Consider the following 20,598-nt stretch of genomic DNA (forward strand, 5'->3'; position numbering starts at 1 on the left):
ATCTTTAGGGAAGGGTTATGCTTATATGTTCTTGTTATGGTGGTTTCATCTAACTTGGAACATATTCTATCAATAGCTCACTTGGAATTGTTCTTATTGCTCCAGATTGCTTGGTATGTGTAGGTCTTATGCATATTTCCTTTCTAGAAGGGCTTCTTACATGGGATCATGTGTATAGTCATCATCTTGTGAGTTACTATGTTGGATTATTAGAAAAGGAAGAGGAAGAGGGGATTACTAGTTGAGTTTTGGTACAAGGTTGAGTTACACCAAGTCTTTCTCTAATTATTGTCAGAACTTGCACAACAAGTGTTTAGTGAATTGTTTTCACTAGTAAAGCTTTGAACTTTAGTTGTTTCCTTTCTTTCCGTCACATGACAAGCTCCTTTATATGTTCATCCTTGTTTTCCATTGTTCATAACCATAGTTTGTGATCAAGTTGTCGTGTTAATCCTTTGGTTGTTATTAGCATCTTAATTAGTAGTGACATTTAGTTTAAAAATCGAGTCTTTAGCTTAACTTCCTTCCCTTGGGTTCGACCCTTACTTGCACTATATTACTAGTCTAGAGTCTAGTTTGGATTATAAATGAGAATTTGGAGGTTATACCATTTATGTTTAGCATCCCACTGTTATTTTGTCTGCATCTTTATTTGTTAAGAAATGGTCATCACCTTGGATGTTACTGTTGAGTGCTCTTCTTTACAACCCAGAGAAAGAATCATATTTTATAACATACAATAATTATTGCAGACTAACTTTGGGATTTACTTGTTGCAGTTGATGCTTTAATTTCAACCATATTTTGTACTACGTAGTATTGTATTTATACATACACATACTCCATCATCATATTCATCTCCTCTTTTTGCATGTTATACAAAAAGCAAGCAAAAAATGGAGACTACTTTTAGCATCTTGTATCTTTTAATCATATCATTATTCCTCCTAATAATCCCTCCAAATCATTGTTTTCCACAATTAAAACATGATTACTACCGCAAATCATGTCCAAATATTGAGTCAATTGTACATCATGCTGTCAAGAAGAAGCTCAAACAGACTTCCGTCACTGCCCCAGCCACTCTACGACTCTTCTTCCATGACTGCTTTGTGCATGTTAGTTTTCTTTTCTTTTTTTTTTTTTTTTTTTTTTGTTTAATTAATTATCAATTTAGTTGCGAAATCATGCATGTGGGTGTATGTAATATGTATAACTACTTTGTTTCAGGGATGTGATGCTTCTGTAATGATAGCATCTCCAAATGGAAATGCTGAGAAGGATGCACCGGATGACCTTTCTCTCGCTGGAGACGGATTTGACACAGTGATCAGAGCAAAAGCAGCGGTTGATAGTGTTTCTCGATGTAAAAACAAGGTTTCTTGTGCTGATATTTTGGCCTTAGCCACCAGGGATGTGATTCTTCTGGTAATGTTATTTATACACTACTCCCCAGTAATTTTAAGTGTACTTCATTCTAGCATAGAGTATTATTCAAAAGATAGTACCCGTCTTAAATAAGAAATTGTGATTGTTCAATTGAATAGATCGTAAATAAATAATATTGTTGGGTGCAGAGTGGAGGACCAAATTATAAAGTGGAATTAGGGAGAAGAGATGGTAGGATCTCTAGAAAAGCTAGTGTTAAGGGTCACTTACCTCATGCTCACTTCAACTATAACCAACTCAAAGCTTTGTTCGCTACTCATGGCCTTTCTCAAGTCGACTTAATCGCTTTATCAGGTTTTTTAAATTTCTGCAATATTATTATTTCATTGTTTAAAACATATCATCGGCGTGTCACATAACTAATTCGGCACACAATTTCATTGTTAGACCATTATATTGTAGGTAAAAGTCGCATATAATAAAATGCTCCTAATTCCTGCAAGATCTTGCACCAGATTAACTATAACTAATTAGGAGGGTCCATATTAGTGGTATATGACATTTCGAAACTTAACTATAAAAATCAGATATACTTCCAACACAAAATACGGGCAATTCATGTAAGGGATTATTAGGCTCAAGAAGATACTCCGTAATTGAAAGTTTTCATAAATATTGAAATTCAGGTAACACGCATTAATCAATCTTGTGAATAAGTAACAGGCTCCATAATTTAATACTCCATCACAGACTTGATGATGATACATGTGGAATGTGGTAGGTAGTTAGGTACAAATGTAGAATACAAAGTAAAGTAGCAAGCATGCCTTGTCTTTTTGTACATGAATCAGAACATGCCTGTGACACTAGGGAATCTCAAACAGAATTGATTATATTTGGACTCCTATACTCACATGTTACAAAAAAGGATGCATCATTCTTGATTGTTGACCGGCAAGCCATAACGACCGCAGAAAGAGACGATTTTACACTGTTTTGCTAATGCTTATACTATCTAATTTGTATAGGAGCACATACAATTGGATTCTCTCATTGCAGGCAATTCTCCAAGAGAATCTACAACTACAATAGTCAAAGTAGCATTGACCCAACACTTCACCAAGGATATGCTAAGGAACTTCAGCTTAAGTGCCCAAGACATGTGGATCCTAGAGTAGCTGTTGCCCTAGACCCAACAACTCCCCTAGCTTTCGACAACGCTTTCTATAAAAACCTTCAACAAGGCAAGGGATTGCTTTCCTCCGATCAAGCCTTGCTGGCTACAAAAAAGTCCAAAAGGGTTGTCAACGCCTTTGCGTCCAATAATACTTTGTTTGAACGACTGTTTGTTGCTGCCATTACCAAGCTTGGCCGACTTGGGGTTAAGACGGGGAACCATGGTGAAATTAGACGTGATTGTAGGTTCCCCAATTAGATGTCAATTTTTTCGAGTAATTAATTTGTTAGGCCCCTGTTTCGAGTAATCAATCTTTAAAGCAAGGTATTTGCTCAAAACTGTGTGTTAACGGTAGGATTAAACAGACCTAGCAAACCATAACTTATTTGAGTAGCCTAATCCAACAACCTATTTAGACTTGAAAAGAACAACTAAATGTAATCGGAACCCTGATTGACTCGTCTTTGACGATTTTTGGAATCACAACTAACATTTATTTTAACCAAAAATCTTAGTAAACATGACTTGAAGGACCCAATCAAACATGCTTGACCTGACCAGTAACTACTAAATCAAAATAGCCCTACCCCAAGTGGTCGGTGTATATGAAATGTCCTGGTAACATTACTCTCGAAATAAATCCGAAGCTAAAATGTTTCACGCAGCCCCGATGTGTTTTGCACATGAAAATGGCAACTAACCTGAGCCAAACCCTTTGACAGGTCTGGGGCAAGGATGGTCTGAATTTCACAATATAATTACGTGTACTGAACCATGGTCTGATGTTCGAGTTTGACATACGGGGAAGTCTTTGTGACCTCTAGGCTTTAGCCATAAGCTATATCTGAAGTGTTTATTATCACAGCTTGAATAAAAGAAACAGAAGTGCATCATCTAAAACAAAAGGCTAAACAAATTGCCTCATAATCAACATTTACCAAATCTCAGAAACAAAACGGAAAAATATAAAACATGGTAGCTAAAATACTCCATAGCTAGTTTTCATCGTCATCAAAGTTACAAAAATTGCTTATTTTGCAAGTTACTATCAAGGGACTTGGCATATATTAAGTACTCCGTAATTGTTACATGTTAGGACAGGTTTGAAGAGTAAAGCCTAAAACCTGTTAGGCGCTCCAAATCTCTTAGTTTTGGTGTCTACACAGTGTAATGTTGTTGAATGGTGTCAATGTCTAATCCTTTCAGTTTCACGACCGACTCAACGTGGCCTTTCAATGTGTGGAGCTCCCTCAGCCTGCAATTTGTAGCCAGTACAGAAGTGATTTTATCTAAGGATGCAAAAATATAAGATACGCAAAAATTAGTTACAGCAGAAGTTTACCTTGCAACTTCAGCCCTCCTCTTGGCTTGCTCAGCAATCTCTGAGAGTTCTCTATAACTACTCTTCTCATTAACAATAGAAGTGGTTTCAGGAGGTTGAAGCCCATGTAAGGTCCTTTGAGCAGTTGCCCATTGTGCCTCCCTCTCTTCTCTTCCGTAATCCTTCTTTGTCGTAAATGCAGTCTAAGAAACAAAGAAACAGGAAAAACCTTTCATCTATAATGAAATCTCTCATACCAAAAAAAAACAAAGCTTATGTCAATTTTGAATCACTTATAGGCATTAGAAGATGACAGTACCTTGTTTTCCAGGAGATTATTCCAGGCCCTTCCGCTTAGAGCATAACGGATACCAAATTTGAGGATGTCAAGTGGAATGTAGGTGACCAGAGTGTAAACCCATACAGCTACAGCCCATCCCCATCCCATTCCTTCGATTCGTGCAAATGCCCAGTTGGCATACACAGCTATAAGAGTAGCCACCTGTTACGGATTTCAGCATTTCTGTTAGACTAGATTTTACGTGTTACTTAACTCGGGCAAAGGTATCGGATATGGAGACATAACTAGTAAATATACAAGTGTTGTATTTGTATGATCTAGAATGAGGATATAAGGAGACAGAAATATTTGAGACCTTAGGTGTTAAAATTGTCTAAAATCAAAATCCATGCATGCATGCTTCAAACACACGTCTCCTAATCTAGTTTTTGTAATCTGAGTATCCCTTACCATGTCTGGAAGGAGACCATAATTATGATCCGAAAAGGAATTGGAAAATGGTGTATGTAAACACGAGTTGGTACGAGAAACTAACCAGCTGAGCGGCCAAGAAAGCACCAAGCAACAAGAGGCCAGGGCGCTCAGCGAAGGACCAGCTACGAGATCTCGTAACGAAAATGAGAGCCTGGCTAATAACACTGACTTGAAGGTACAAGGCTGCCATTTTCTGACCATGACTTGGAGTCGTCACATGAAACTTATCCTGCAATCCATGTTTCGGGAGGGCAAATATTGTCAGCATTATTGGAGAAGGGAAGGGATCACAGACGGGAAATAGAGTGACTGATGGAACAAAGTATTAACCTGGAAGAATTGTGTGTCTGACATGAGCCAGAAAAAGATTACTGTCATCAGTGCCATGTATCCTCCCAGAACTATACCGGTGGCGAAAATCTCTTTTAACTTCCAACTGTCTGGCATTGGTGATGGTTTCACTCTGTCCTTTGAGATCGTCATGATTGTACCTGGTTTCAGCATCACCCACCAAAAATTAATAGCTTATAAATAGGCTGCCTCAACATTTTGTTTTAGCCCAAAACATTATGGGTGTGTTTGGATTGAAAGATTTGGAGGGAAAAGAAAGGGAGGGAGAGTAGGGGATTTAAAATCCCTTGTTTGGATAGCAAATGAGGGTGGAGGGAAATGGAGGGGGAGTGATTTGGAGGGATTCAATTTTCCTCCTCCAAGCCTAATCAAAATCTCTCCACAATAGGCAAGATTTGGAGGGAAATTGTATCCAAACACTCACTCCCCATTCCCCCTCCCCTTCCCTTCTCTCACTTTCTCTTCCCTCCTTCCCCCTCCCCTCTCTTTCCCTCCACTTTTGCTATCCAAACACACCCTATGGGTATGTTTGGATAGCAAAAATGGAGGGAAAGGGAGGGGAGGGGGAAGGAGGGAAGGTAAAGGGAGAGAAGGGAAGTGGAGGGGGAATGGAATGTGGTTATTTGGATACAATTTCCTTACAAATCTTGCCTATTGTGGAGAGATTTTGATTAGGCTTGTAGGAGGGAAATTGGATCCCTCCAAATCTCTCCCCCTCCATTTCCCTCCACCCTCATTAGCTATCCAAACAAGGGATTTTAAATCCCCTACTCTCCCTCTCTTTCTTTTCCCTCCAAATACCTCAATCCAAACACACCCTATATGTTTTTATATAAACGTGACCGACACTCTGACCATACCACCATCTAGCACTTGCTGCCAAGTTAGAATAGTATAGTTGAGAGAAAGACAACCGTAGCTAAATAGTTGGCATAACAAGTCCAACATTCTTACCATCATTTAGGATAGCAATGATTAGAACCATGAACGGAGCAAAGTCGAACCTCCAAATCAAAGCAATGAACATGAAACCAAACTGCAGCATAGAAAGAAATATGAGAATATGTTGTTCAATAAGTATCATGCATCATACCAGTTTTTGTACTTGAGTAAAATAAACATACCACAATACGGATGGTGATCGAAACTGCATAAATCTGCAAAAAAAAAAAAAAAAAAAAAAATGTTGGAAGCATAGAAACAAAAAAATAACATTGAAATAAATGTGGAGAGAATATAGGAGGTACAAACTGTATAATTTTTCATCCTTTGGAAGATAGCTCTGCTGGTCAGAACAGCACTAACAATGACGCTCAAACCAGGTTCAGTAAGGACAATATCAGATGCGCTTCTTGCAGCATCAGTAGCGTCAGCCACTGCAATTCCAATATCGGCCTTTTTAAGGGCTGGAGCATCGTTCACACCATCACCGGTCATCCCACAGATGTGTTTCCTTTCTTGCAACCTCTTCACAATTTCATACTTGTGTTCTGTGATGAAAGTTAAAGCACAATTACAACTGTTAACCATTCTACTCACCCAAAACAATGCTCAAGTCGATAGAGATGTGTGAACAAGTGTCAAACTTTGGAAAAATGATACCGCCCATACAGGTCGATAGAGATGTGTGAACAAGTGTCAAACTGTGGAAAAATGACTAATTTTAGACTCTAAATGAAGTGTTGAGTGTCATAATTATGTCCGAGTGTCCAGTGTGAAATACGAGTATGCGAAAAATATGAACAGTTGAAGTAACATAAGTTTAGATGCATTGTGAAGCTAGAAGAAGAGAAACATCCAAGTTTCTTAAGGAATGAAGAGCTCATCTCACTAAGTATTCTTTAATGAGACCCTCTCATTGTAATTTTAGGCTCTTCTAGAGTAACCATTCTAAACCTTGAAGGTATACGACTAAGAGGTTATTTCTATGGTTTTGGAACACCACTTTTCATTTCATGCAAGAATTGGTCTCCATAATTGCGGAATATGTGAAAGTGATGTTTCTAACAAAATTTAAGCAAAAGACAAGATTGCAAAGTTAGTATTTACCAGGGAAGACTCCGGCAAATCCGTCAGCCTTTTCAATTAGTTCATCGACAGGAAGACCTGCAACATTCGAGTCCTTATCTTGTCCAAGCAATGAAGATGACGGATACATATTAGTTCCCATCCCTAGCCGCCTTCCAGTTTCCTTGGCGATGGCAAGCTGATCACCTGAAAATTCCAGGGTGAAGAAGCAATGACAAGCCACATCAGGATAAAAGTTAAGTTTGATACCCGATCTGAGTCTGAAAATAACAACTCGAAATAGAGCTCAACCCTTAACCACTGACAGAAATCCGCAATGACTACCAGCCCTGAATGCCCGATATGTTATAACTCTAGATTCAGAAAATATTATCAAATTGTAAAAGGAAATTTACACTAAATAAAGTACCTGTTATCATCTTCACATTCACGCCAAGGTGCAGGGCTTGTCGAATTGTTTCAGCACTGTCATGCCTGGGAGGATCAAATAAGGGCAATAACCCTACAAATTGCCAAGGACCTCCTGGACTTTCTTTTGATTTCTCAGGTATTTCCTGTGGAAACGATAGCAACCAAAGATAGAGTTACACACAAAATTACAATGGCTTGGAGTACTTTGCACACCGAAAGCCTATTTAAGGTGAGAATGTGAAAAACCTGTCTTGCAACTCCTAAAGATCTAAGCCCGCGTTCTGCAAAGTTGTCGATTACTGCATGAGCCTTTCGCTTGACATCCTCCTTGCAGCCACAGAGAGTAAGGATCTGGAGGCAGATATTAGTAACCGTATAATATGACATTAGAACTTGATCCTTTGTCTGCAGCATAAATCACATTACCTGCTCAGGGGCACCTTTACTTGCTCGATGCCAATTTCCGTTAGTATCATAGTATGTCAAAGCAGTTCTCTTATCAACTGGGTTGAACGGAAAGAAATGGACCTCTGTTATTCCAGCTCGTGCCTGAATGATATGACAAACATACGCAATGAACAATAGTGTCAAGGATACATCTAATATCTTAATGACTACGTAAAGTACATGACAGTGATTATTACCCAAGCACGACGAGAAGAGAGTGGTGTGTTTGAACTTCGAAGTCGTGTACTAAAGCGAATGGGTCAGTAAACGGTTTGTGTACTTATATGTGAAATACCAGCTGATCAATGCTATTCTCCGCAAAATCACATAATTTTCACTATGGGTCAGTCCCTCTTAGCAAGTTAGCATTGAACCAACTCAGAGCGCAAGATTACTTACAATTGACCTTCTATACTGCCCCTAAACTGTGAAATGTGAATGATTAAGCCCCATCTGTCCTGACTAAAGTGCAAAAGATGCCGAAAATGACCCGACTGACTCATCTCGTGAGTCGTGCCTGACCATCCATTTGCAAGGTCTAAGTCAGTGTGTATTGAATAAGGGATAAATTGGTACGTCCAATTTGTGATGAGCTTAAGCTCAAATAATTCATAAATATAAACAATGATACTTGCCTCCTTAGGATCTGCAAGCATTCCTACAATGGCAGCATCAATGGCATCTTGATTTTCAGTTCTTGAAGCCCTAGCAGCAAGAAGCATGACATGATCTTTTTCCACACCCTTTGCAAAGACTTCAATCAGTGTTGTATCAACAGTAAGTTTGTTTAACGTCAACGTCCCGGTCTTATCACTACAGAGCACATCCATGCCTGCCATTTCCTCGATAGCTGTCATTCTCTTAGTAATAGCACCCTGTTGAGACAACCTGTGCGAACCAATAGCCATAGTGACAGACAAGACAGTGGGCATGGCTATCGGGATTCCACCAATCAATAGAACCAGTAAATTGTCAATCCCATCCCTGTACTTTCGACGTTGTATAGGATACATGACTATAACCTCGATCAACATTCCGATAGCAATAGAGCAAATACAGAAGTTACCAATTGCTGTGAGAACCTTCTGAAAGTGTCCGACCTGATTAGTACTGTCAACTAGGTGTGCAGCCTTACCAAAGAAGGTATGAACACCAGTTGCGATTACAACAGCTTCAAGTTCACCTTGTTTGCAAGTTGAACCTGAAAAGACCTCTTCTCCGGGATTCTTAGTGACAGGGAGTGATTCACCAGTAAGAGCAGACTGATCAATCTTTAAAGGGTCGCCCTCGAGGAGACGAGCATCAGCAGGAACAATGTCACCTAACTTGATGCTGATAATGTCTCCAGGGACTAATATAGCGGCCTCCATCTCGCCCCATCGACCATCCCTAAGAACCTTAGTCTTAGGAGCAAGGTTAGCCATGAGGGCAGCAGCAGCATTGCCAGCATTATTCTCTTCAATGAAACTAATAGTAGAGTTAATGACCAAGAGAACCATGATACCAACAAAATCCTGCCAGTCAGGAGGCCTGTGATCACCATTAGCGAGAACAATAGCCATTAATGCAGCAGCTTCCATGACCCATGATAATGGATTCCACATAAACCCAAGAAATTTCAGTAGTTTGCTCTCCTGTCACACGAAAATGTCAAATGAGACTTATACACTAAAGCAGATGGAGATGGATAAATGGATGTCAAATGAGACTTATTAAAAATGTTGATTAGTAGCAAAACAAACAAACACCTTTTTCTCTTCCAACTTGTTTGGCCCAAAAAGATCAAGACGATTCTTCCCTTCATCGCTCGAAAGTCCGTTTGTTGAGCATCGTAACTGTTCAAACACTTCATCGATAGGGATTTTCTCCTGGAAATATCATACACACTTGAGCCAACAATCATATGTTTGTGTTCATCAAAATTTCTGACCTTTTATTTGCTCAACACTACGTTTTCAACCAGAGATATTGCATTTCATTTCGGAAAACCGTGATAAGGAGTAGGGGCCATCAAAACCATATATCCAATTTTTTTTTTTATTAAAAGATACTCCCTCCGTACCACACCAAAGTTGGTAACGTAGGGAAAATTAGAGTATTTAAGAAAAAGTGAAAAAAGTAAGGGTAAGGGAATAAATAGGTGGGGTATGTAATTGGTTGTTTAATTGTGGGTTGGTAGGTGGGTATGTAATGGCATTTTGTGTAAATATCAAATGGTTATAAGGATAATTTGGTAATGTTGTGGGCCAAATAAGGAATGTTACCTTTGGTGTGGTACGTCCGTTTATAGTAAGTGTTACCTTTGGTGTGGTACGGAGGGAGTACCAAATTGACTTTTCCGCCAAAACTTGTCAACATTACATACTCCCTCCTATTCACCATTTTCTTCCCCTTTCCTTTTTTGCACAAGAAATAAGAAATTGAATTTGGACCACATAAAACACACTACCCCACATGCTATTGAATTTGGACCACACAAATCAACCTAAAAAAGGAAATAGGGAAGAAAACGTGAATAATCCGTAAAAGGAAATAGGGAAAAAAATGGTGAATAGGAGGGAGTATTAACTAACGAAATGAATGCTAACATGACTTTGTTTTTTGGAAAATGAAATGACGCCAACTAACGAAATGAATGCTAACATGACTTTGTTTTTTGGAAAATGAAATGACGTCACCGTGGCGCCGATTTTGAATACCACTAAGGGTAATTTTATAAATTTTAATGATATTTTAATTATTTTTAAGATTAGTCAAATAAATTACCAAAGGGCAGGAATGGAATACTACATCTTTATGTTAAACAGCTCCTTCAACTTATGCCCCGTAACAACCGCCATATCCATCTAGCTTCGATGTGCCACCTCCGTAAGTTAATAATACACACCATTTTTTATCTTATATATGAGCGAAACAATGCAAATATTAGAATATGTAAATATTCTAGTGATTTTATTTAATTAAGGTTGAACGATGACGGCTGCAAGCGAAAAAAGTAGCGTCTCCAATAATGAAATTCATGGCTAAAGTCTAGTTTGCTTGTATTAGCTAATTGCCTAATTATAGCTAATTCCGTTATCGAGATCGAACGCCATGGTCAGATGGATACCAATCATACGATTGCATAAACCTTGTATGAGGAAGTTAAGAAACAAGCAAGAGGTCGTGGAATGTCGTAACTATGTAAATTCTATGGCTAACATTAAGGTGGAGATAAACTACTTTACTTTCATGCCCTTCCGTTCAATTAGCCAGAATCTAAACAGATTTTAAAATTTGTTATGATTTAATTATTTTAATAGGGTGGCGCCGAGATTGTGTATCACCCGGTGGCGCCCTATTATTGTCCATGTTTTTCCATCTTTAACCTATCTTTCCTAGCTTCCCTCAAATTTATTTCTTTATCCTAATTTTTCATTTCGCTCTATTGCCTTAATGCTTTAGCCGAGCTCGAACCTAATCCGAGCTTTGATTTTTTAAGTTCGGAAAATTCCGAGCTCGGGCTCGCTCAAGTTTCCGAGCCGATTCCAAGTCAACCGCCCCTAGTCTTAGTCATTGGTCATCACATTTTCATATGAGCAATAGGAATAATGGAGGTTCTTAGCATTGGGTTGTCAGAAGGAACCTCTAAAATAAAGTTTGTCAAGGCTGATCTTATTCTAATACGAATGCCAAGGTTGATCTTATTCCAATTTGGGTGTACGGTTTGGACTTAGTTTTATTGTAGGTTCTTTTTATCAAATTTTTCTTACTTATTAATAAAATCATATACTTTCTTTGTTCCATTGAGGATTTGTTTACATTTGTTTTTTACACTAATAGGTGGGGTTATCATGTTATCAATTGTCATATTTACCCTTCCACTATATCCTCCGCTCTTCAATATATATATATATATATATATATATATATATATATATATATATATATAGAGAGAGAGAGAGTCGGGAACTCGTGAGTTTGGTTCTTACGGTGAGTTGTGAGTTTGGAAAATCTCAGCCATTGATTTAAGGGAAACCAACGCTTGAGATTGAAACTAAAAAGAAAAAAAAAAGCCTGACATAGTATATGTCTTTCTTCCCCATAATTCTATCTTCATTCTCCCTGCACCTCCAAAACCAAAAAAAACCCAAATTTAGGTAAAAAAACGATTCTTCAATCATCAATCAAATACAGAATTAAAAAAAAAAACTTTCTTCAATCACATAGAGAATTAAATTCCAATCATCAACCATGTCTTTCAACAACTCGTCGTCGACATGGTTGATATCAGTCGGTAAATGTCAAAAATGAATCCCCAGAATTTCACTCAAAAATGTCATAGTAGCATGATATCTCTTTAATTGATTGAAGGAATTTCAGTCTTGTGATTCTTGATTTTGATAAATTGAGGTTCTATTGTAGCAATATTAGTATTCTATTGTTGTGTTGCGTTGTTGCTCTGACCTGCTCGATGCCAATCTCCGTATCCGTAATCAATGAGATACGAGGGCCTATGGCTGAGATAGACGGGCGGATCCAAGAGCAGATCGCAAAAGAGCTCCGTCCCCATCAGGAAATTGAAGAATGGCAGCGGATTCGATAACGGAGCTTCGATCTCGATAATCAATTTCAGTCTTCCTTCTAGAAGTTTCCTTCACCCCACTCCCCCTCCACCACACTCCCACCCTCTCGCTTTTCCTCCCGGTTCACAAAACCTTTCAGCTAACCCGGCCCGTGGAGTCCGACCCGGAGGAGGGATCCTTCCGATGTCCTGAGTCCGGACATGCTGTTGTTGCTGGGTTTGTTGCTTTTCTTTCCGAATTACTCGAGTTTTCTTGCGAAACCCGGGTTTTATATCGAGGATGTGTTTGTTAGGGAGTGTTATAGGAGAAGGGGGCTTGGGTTTATGCTGATGAAGGCGGTTGCGCATCAGGCGGTTAAGATGGAGTATTATATAAAATACAATACTGTAGTTTTCTATAACACCCAAAAAATTAATATCATAAATTAGATTTTGCTCAAGCGAAAAATGTCGACCAAAGATCAAGAATTCTACTCTAAGCTCTCACTCCGACCATTCGATCCTGTCGCTGATGTAGACGATTTCATGGTATGGGCATCTGACGATCGAGTGACACAATTTTGCAGCTGGGATTCGTACACGGCAAAGGAGCAATCAATCGAGTACATAAACAAAAATGTCGTAAACCATCCATATTACAAAGTAATATGTCTAAATAAGGGCAATTGGTGCTATTTCTGTTATATTAAATGAAGGAAACGATAAGTGTAGAGGCGAGTTGGGGTATGTGTTGGGGTCCGGGTAAGGGGATCGCCACGTGGGCGGTGAAGATGGTGGTATCGACAATTTTTTAGGAGCGTCCGGAGTTGGAGCGGGTTGAGGCTCTTGTCGATGTGGAGAATGTAGGGTCGCAAAAGGTTTTGGAAAAGATCGGGTTTGTAAGGGAAGGTGTTTTGAGGAAGTAGTTACCAAGATGCACCTAGGTGTGAATGAGGTGTGAATCAAGATGCACCTAGGTCAACTGGGAACCCAAATGTGTATAAACCAAAATAGCGGTAAGCGAGTTGGATTTAAGGAAAGGAGTGGTGTGTGTTGGATTGGAATGTTAATGCTATTAAGTTTTATGAGATGATTGGTGCTGATGTTTTGCAAGAATGGTGGATTTAAGATATCATTTGCACCTTGCTCCATATTAAATTATACAATAACATGCGTTAAAAAAAATCAAAGTGACACCGGAATAACATTACAATAACAGCATAATAACAGTAGAATAACAACACAATAACATGCGGTAAAAAAAAAAGAAAAAAAAATCAAAGTGACCGGAAAAACATCACAATAACAGCAGAATAACAGTAGAATAACAGCACAATAACATGCGGTAAAAAAAAAAAAAAAAAATCAAAGTCGTAAAAAAAATCAAAGTGACCGGAAAAACATCACAATAACAGCAGAATAACAGTAGAATAACAGCACAATAACATGCGGTAAAAAAAAAAAGAAACAAAAATCAAAGTCGTAAAAAAAAATCAAAGTGACCGGAAAAACATCACAATAACAGCAGAATAACAGTAGAATAACAGCACAATAACACGTGGTAAAAAAAAGAAAAAAAATCAAAGTCGTAAAAAAATCAAAGTGGCACCGGATTAACATCACAATAACACCAAAATAACAGCACAATAACATGCGGTAAAAAAAGAGTAAAAAAATCAAAGTAGTAAAAAAAATCAAAGTGACACCGTAATAACATCACAATAACAGCAGAATAACAGTAGAATAATAGCACAATAACACGTGGTAAAAAAAAAGAAAAAAAGAATCAAAGTTGTAAAAAAAATCAAAGTAACAGAAAAATAACATCACAATAACAGCGGAATAACAATAACAGCACAATAACACGTGGTAAAAAAAAGAGAAAAAAAAATCAAAGTCGTAAAAAAAATCAAAGTAACAGCAGAATAACATCACAATAATAGCGGAATAACAATAACAGCACAATAACATGTGGTAAAAAAAAAAGAGAAAAAAAATCAAAGTAAAAAAAAGCACAATAACAGCATAATAACACGAGGTAAAAAAAATAAAAGTAAAAAAAAATTCAAGTAAAAAAAATCTGGTACAAAAAAAAAGAAAAAAAGGTAATATCATGAGAAAATTAGAGAAAAACATAAGAGAAATAAAAATCAAAGTTGTAAAAAAAAACATAATAACACGAAGTAAAAAAATGAGATAAAAAAAATTAAAGTAAAAAAAAAAGAGTTGCACTAGAAAAATAGAAAATAAGTAAATAAACAATGATTTTATATGACAAGTAAGATTAGATCTTGGCCTTCCAAGCACAAACTCACAACTCACCATAAGAAACAAAACTCACAAGAACCTAACTCTCTCTCTCTCTCTCTCCCTCTCTCTCTCTCTCTCTCTCTCTATATATATATATATATATATATATATATATCCTACCTCTAAAAGTAAGGGTACTTTGGTCATTTATAAGCTCATAACTTGTAAAAAATAGAAACGTAAATAATCAAAGGGAACAATCCAACAACTCAATGAAACAAAGGAAGTAATCAATCAATCAATCAATCAATCAATCAATACTATATATATATTTCAGAAATCAAGAGAATTCAATGTAATTAAATAAATCTATACAACTTAATTATACTATATAGTTTTAAATCGACAGTACTATGTGATGGACCCGACCAAGGAACTTCAATGTAAATATTATATAATTTTGGTGAAAGTATAAATTTAGAGAGTATCAAAATATGGTAATTTTTCTTAAAATAAACATGTCTCACTTATGTTATTAATTAGTATCATCAAATATAATATAAGTAGGTCATATTTTAGAAACTATTAAAATGTAAATAAATCAAGCTAGATTTCCAAAAGATATAATATTCTATAATTATTTCGATTTGATTTAATGCATATATGTAATATATTTATATAAATATATAACCTCTTAAAATTATATGGCTAGATAGTAAAATTAGTTATGTTAGACTTATCAACCCATCTACTACAGATGGGTAGCCTTCAAAAAGATAATTATGTTAGTAGTGAAAATAATTGTACTAACATTGGATATAATAATATGTTAGTGATCACTCATTTGAATAGTCAAAGTAACTATATTAGCAAGGAGAGTAGTGAAAGTAATAGAAGCAACAACGGGAGTAGTGAAATTATCAATATTCATGTGGCAGTAGTGAAAGTAACAATAATTACGGCGGGAGTAGTGAAAGTAACCGTAGTAATAACATAACGAATGTAATAAAAGTAACAATACTAACAACAAAAGAAAGCACATACGAACAATTAGCTAACTAATCGATTTAAGTAAAATATTAATAACAGGAGTAGTGAATTTATTTGTCTCATAATTTATTTCATCGTAATTTTAAGATATGACATAGAAAAATATATTAAAGATAAATGTATGAGTTATGCAACTTTAAAGTAGTTTTATTGAATTGAAAATAAATTTTAATGGTAAATAGAGGTAGCCCGGGCGTAGCCGGGCACCAATACTTACTATATATATATTCTAGAAACCAAGGGACTTCAATGTAATTAAATAAATCTATATAACTTAATTATACTATATAGTTTTTAATTGATAGCACTGTGTGACGAACCCGACCAAGGAATTTCAGTGTAAATATTATATAGTTTTGGTTGAAGTAAAAATTTAGAGAATATCAAAATATGGTGGCACATTAGCTGCCGCCGTTCTCTAAATCCTCCTTCTCTCTAAAAAAACAAAACCCTAAATCCTCCCCCTTCGCTGCCGCCGTTCTCCTCCTTCCTCCCACCGCCACCCATCAACCCCCTACCATGTCGCCGGGGATGGGGTCTCTCAAGACCTTTCTCCGTGACGACCGTCTCCTCTCTTCCGATTAACCCTCCTCCCTTTCTTACCCACACCCGATTACGGATCGTGCGGTCCGCACGTTCCTCTCGGTCTGCGTGGTGTATGTGGGCTGTTCGGGTCTTATCGGACGAGTTTGTTGAGGTGGTGTGGCAGGGTGGTGCTTGGATCTGGCGGTGTTGTGGGTTGGTAGGGAGGCGGTGGCTTCCGTTTTTTTTCCTGTGTTCCGCTTTGTTTCCTTTATGTTTTTGTTTAATTTCCGCTTTCGTTTTTGTTTCGTCTCTCTTTCTGAGGGCTCTGTCCCCGTCTATCGGTGGTGTCCTTCTCTCAGTTTGAGAGCTTTCATTTTCGGATTCGTTTGCAGTTTTCTAATAAGTCAGCAGAAGATCAGCGTTGTTATAGATCGTTATATGGTTTTACATATTTTGTCCGATTCATGGCTACAATCAATCACGCCAGAAGAAATGGATACTCGTCAAGGAAGATTCGGAGACCCTCTTATGGATGAAAGCCTTTTGCGGCGAATCGATGATAGAGACTCTGTTGCAGTATTTCATTCTTTGAACAAGATTTTATTTCCTATGATTGTAATCGATTTGTATCCGATTGAGCTTGGCATATGTTGTAGATGTCGTATGACTTTTTATTAATGATAATGATCTTTTCTCAAAAAAAAAAATAAAAAAATATGGTGATTTTTCTTAAAATAAACATGTCCCACTTATGTTATTAATTAGTATCATCATATAATTATACAATTATTTAACATACACAAATATAATATAAGTAGGTTATATTTTGGAAATTATTAAAAGGTAAATAAATCAAGTTAGATTTCCAAAAGAAATAATATTCTATAATTATTTTGATTTGATTTAATGCATATATGTAATATATTTATATAAATATATAACCTCTTAAAATTGTATGGTTAAATAGTAAAAGTAATTATGTTAATAGTGAAAATAATTGTACTAACATTGGATATAATAATATGTTAGTAATCACTCATTTGAATAGTCAATGTAACAATAATTACGGCGGGAGTAGTGAAAGTAACCGTAGTAATAACGAACGTAATAAAAGTAACAATAATTACGGCGGGAGTAGTGAAAGTAACCGTAGTAATAATGAATGTAATAAAAGTAAGTAACAATACTAACAACAAAAGAAAACATATATGAAATTATGAACAATTAGCTAACTAATCGATTTAAGTAAAATATTAATAGCTGTAGTAGTGAATTTGTCTCATAATTTATTTCATCTTAATTTTAAGATATGACATAGAAAAATATATTAAAGATAAGTAGTTTTATTTAATTGAAAATAAATTTTAATAGTAATTAGAGGTAGCCCGGGCGTAGCCGGGCACCAATACTAGTACTATATATATAATCCGAAAACGAAGGGATTTCAATGTAATTAAATAAATATATACAAGTTAATTATACTATATAGTTTTTAATCGATAGTGCTGTGTAATATATTATGTAAATATTATATAGTTCTTAGGGATTTGGAGGAATTTGGAGGGATTTAAATTCCCATTCTTTTTTTTTTTTTTGGTGCGAATTTAAATTTCCATTCTAATGGTAGAGGTACATGTATCATGGTCTCAATAATTTCTAAGTCTGATCAAATTCACATCCTATATTGTCAACTGTAAATTTGAATGAAGGCGTGGAGAGCCGGAGTATTATCTACTTTTCATACTCTCTTCTAAATAAAATGACATTTAAAAGACATTTGGGTGAGATCGCGTATTAATTATAAAACGCGCTAACTAATTGTAAAACTTTGTATATATTAAACAATAAACATATTGTTATTAGGGAAATCTCTAAACAGTGAATTTTCTAATTTATCAAAAGAATTGTTTCAACCTTAGCTTTTTCTAGCTAGGGTGGTCAAATATCATAGTGAAAATAATCCAATAAAGAGCGAAGATTAGTACTACGTTGTAACATTAGTTAGTGAATGTATGTGACGCTACCTTGAGTTAATAATGGACTGTCGTCCCAACTCCCACTAATAAAAAACATGAGCTACAACTTTAGTTTGGATTATTAATCTAAGCAGCCCTAACTCTGAAATCTAACTTTGATTAATGCATTAGACATTGAAATAGAAACATAGAGCGCATGCATACCAGATCAACACTCTCATTTTTGATATCCTCAAGGCTGGACGCCTTACCACGGCCGGCCATCTTTCTCCGCTCTGACCCAAACCCGATTCCCTTCAATTAAATTTCACTAAAAATGGTCGAAGATCATTAGAAATGTGAATACTATATATGACACCTACTTTTTTGGTTAATGTATGTGAAGGAGAGGAAAAGAGTATGTATCAGTATATATACCAGAAGGTGGGACCTGCGTTGCAAACTATTCTCCATCGCTCTCTCTTTCTGTACAGGACTTAGGCTCGCATAGAAGTTCAATTGCACTTTGATTCCAATTCTCTGTGTACCTCTAGTAAAAGCTTACCCGTTACACTATACCAGCAGAATCATAGAATTTTAGTGATTGAAAATGACTAGAATAAAAAATGATAACCTATTTCGTTTGATTTGTGTTATAATAATCCTAACGAACCCTGTTAAGAACGTAACCAAATTCGACTACGCTACTGAATAACTGGGACTTAAAATCGTAGCATTACAAAATTAGGTTTAATTTCTATGTTTAGAAACTCTTATACAATATAAAACCTGTAAAATCTTGCAAATGTTCAAGGACACTAGCTAAGGAGTATATATAAGAATTGGTCACATGGAATTATAGGATCTGTATCGAGATTTTAACAAATAATGCTAGTGATAAATCGATAATAATAATTGAATTAAAAACAAGTTACTCAAATTGGGACATAGCGTACGGAGGAAGTACGTATCAATGCGTAATGTGTGTGTTTTAAAAGGAAATAAATAGAGATAAGGTGGAATCCTATTGTGGAATTTTTTGGTTTATTGGTGTTATTTAGCAAAATAATTAGGGAAGTAGTGTTCGTTTGATAGTATTTGGACTTATGGTGTCCACGTCATCACTTGTATTTTTTTTCGTGTTTTAGGTAAAGCCGCTAAGAACCTTAATGCGCTTTACAAAACGTCATCGTCCAAATATTTGTATCTGTTTAAAAAAAAAAAAAAAAAAAAAAAAAAAAAAAAAAAAATCTAGGAAAGCCGCTAAGGTCCTTAGCGTTTTCCACAAATTTTCACAAATTTTCACAAATTTCCAACAATTTTACATGGGTACACTACAATATGACAGTAGGTAAGCCGCTAAGATTCTTAGCGGTTTTGCCTTTTATATAAAAAAAAATCTTAAGTGAAACCGCTAAGATTCCTAGCGGTTTCATATAAAAATTGGAAAAAATTAAAAAGTGATGACGTGGACACCATAAGCCCAAATACTTTCAAACGAACACTACTTCCCTAATTATTTTGCTAATCAACACCAATAAACCAAAAAATTCCCTATTGTGACTTTCCCAATTCCCATGGGTAACAAAGAACCCGGCCTGCTTCAACAACAATTCTCTCCATCACTATTCACTCCCGTAATTGATTCGTTTCATTTATTTGGGTGACTATAGGGCAGGTTAAGATGCGCATGAGATTGCAAGGCAGGTTAGTTAACGGAACATGATTCTGAAAGACAGATGTAAGTATAGAATAGCCTTAAGTTGCTTAAATCCGACGGACACAGTACAAACGATTAGAGCCACTCAATGTTGAGAACGAGCATGATATACACATATGCGGGTGGACCATTTTACGTTTACCTCAATAGGTGATAGAGGTATAATTCTGTATTGTATTGGAGTTATCGCCTTAGCTTCTTACTTTTACGTACAAAAGAGCATGCATGAGCATCATGCATGGTGCCGAATATTGAAATGCCATGTTACATCCCCACCAATTCATTTCATTTACCTAACATACATAGACCACCCGCTATTTTCGTCTTCAACCAAAACTCATCAGCTTAAAACAAACCAATTAGTATATATTTTATTTATGATTAATTAGGTATGTGTAAGTTAATGTACGAATGAAGCATTATTTTAAGTCGCACATTGATGTTAAAAGAAACCTATTTTAAATTAATTTTGTCCTCCAAGTATCTACTATGATATACCCCATTCGACTCAGTCAATAATTTACACTTACTTAATTTCCCCCTCATAAAATAAAACAAGTGTAAACAATTCACTAGGGCAAATAGAGTAGCCTGTAGTATTGTAAATTACAGAGAGAAGGGGTCTCATGTCCTAATTAACAATATGGGTGTGTATG

At 36.3% G+C, this 20,598-nt stretch overlaps 2 protein-coding genes and 2 pseudogenes across 2 annotated transcripts; 3 read left to right on the forward strand and 1 right to left on the reverse strand.

Annotated features, from left to right (window-relative positions):
• Nucleotides 1-638: 638 nt before the first annotated feature.
• Nucleotides 639-2,904, forward strand: LOC141600141 (peroxidase 16-like). The gene is made up of 4 exons (XM_074420325.1): nt 639-1,118; nt 1,231-1,428; nt 1,578-1,743; nt 2,418-2,904. Exons 1-4 carry the CDS (start codon nt 897-899, stop codon nt 2,822-2,824), a joined length of 993 nt encoding a protein of 330 aa, XP_074276426.1. The 5' UTR covers nt 639-896; the 3' UTR covers nt 2,825-2,904.
• Nucleotides 2,905-3,515: 611 nt separating this feature from the next.
• LOC141600140 (plasma membrane ATPase 4-like) lies at nt 3,516-18,677 on the reverse strand. The gene is made up of 15 exons (XM_074420324.1): nt 18,448-18,677; nt 9,648-9,767; nt 8,535-9,533; nt 7,879-8,001; nt 7,699-7,803; nt 7,451-7,595; nt 7,063-7,227; nt 6,265-6,503; nt 6,138-6,170; nt 5,968-6,049; nt 4,993-5,153; nt 4,724-4,891; nt 4,207-4,389; nt 3,909-4,090; nt 3,516-3,821 (listed from the first exon to the last, which is right to left on the reverse strand). The coding sequence occupies exons 1-15, from the start codon at nt 18,505-18,507 to the stop codon at nt 3,725-3,727; spliced, it is 2,862 nt and encodes a 953-aa protein (XP_074276425.1). The 5' UTR covers nt 18,508-18,677; the 3' UTR covers nt 3,516-3,724.
• On the forward strand, nt 11,490-14,474 carry LOC141599596 (GCN5-related N-acetyltransferase 8-like; annotated as a pseudogene).
• On the forward strand, nt 12,889-13,571 carry LOC141598332 (uncharacterized; annotated as a pseudogene).
• Nucleotides 18,678-20,598: the final 1,921 nt, after the last annotated feature.

This window comes from Silene latifolia, chromosome 9 (assembly GCF_048544455.1).
Source record: "Silene latifolia isolate original U9 population chromosome 9, ASM4854445v1, whole genome shotgun sequence".
NCBI classification, from domain to species: Eukaryota; Viridiplantae; Streptophyta; class Magnoliopsida; order Caryophyllales; family Caryophyllaceae; genus Silene; species Silene latifolia.

Coding starts and splice junctions, on each gene's coding strand:
- LOC141600140 (XM_074420324.1), bottom strand. CDS start 18,507: ATGGCCGGCCGTGGTAAGGCGTCCAGCCTTGAGGATATCAAAAATGAG. Junction 7,228..7,450: donor GAATGTGAAGATGATAACAG/GTACTTTATTTA, acceptor TGGAATTTTCAG/GTGATCAGCTTGCCATCGCC. Junction 4,390..4,723: donor CTTTCTTGGCCGCTCAGCTG/GTTAGTTTCTCG, acceptor AATCCGTAACAG/GTGGCTACTCTTATAGCTGT.
- LOC141600141 (XM_074420325.1), top strand. CDS start 897: ATGGAGACTACTTTTAGCATCTTGTATCTTTTAATCATATCATTATTC. Junction 1,119..1,230: donor TCCATGACTGCTTTGTGCAT/GTTAGTTTTCTT, acceptor ACTTTGTTTCAG/GGATGTGATGCTTCTGTAAT. Junction 1,429..1,577: donor CCAGGGATGTGATTCTTCTG/GTAATGTTATTT, acceptor TGTTGGGTGCAG/AGTGGAGGACCAAATTATAA.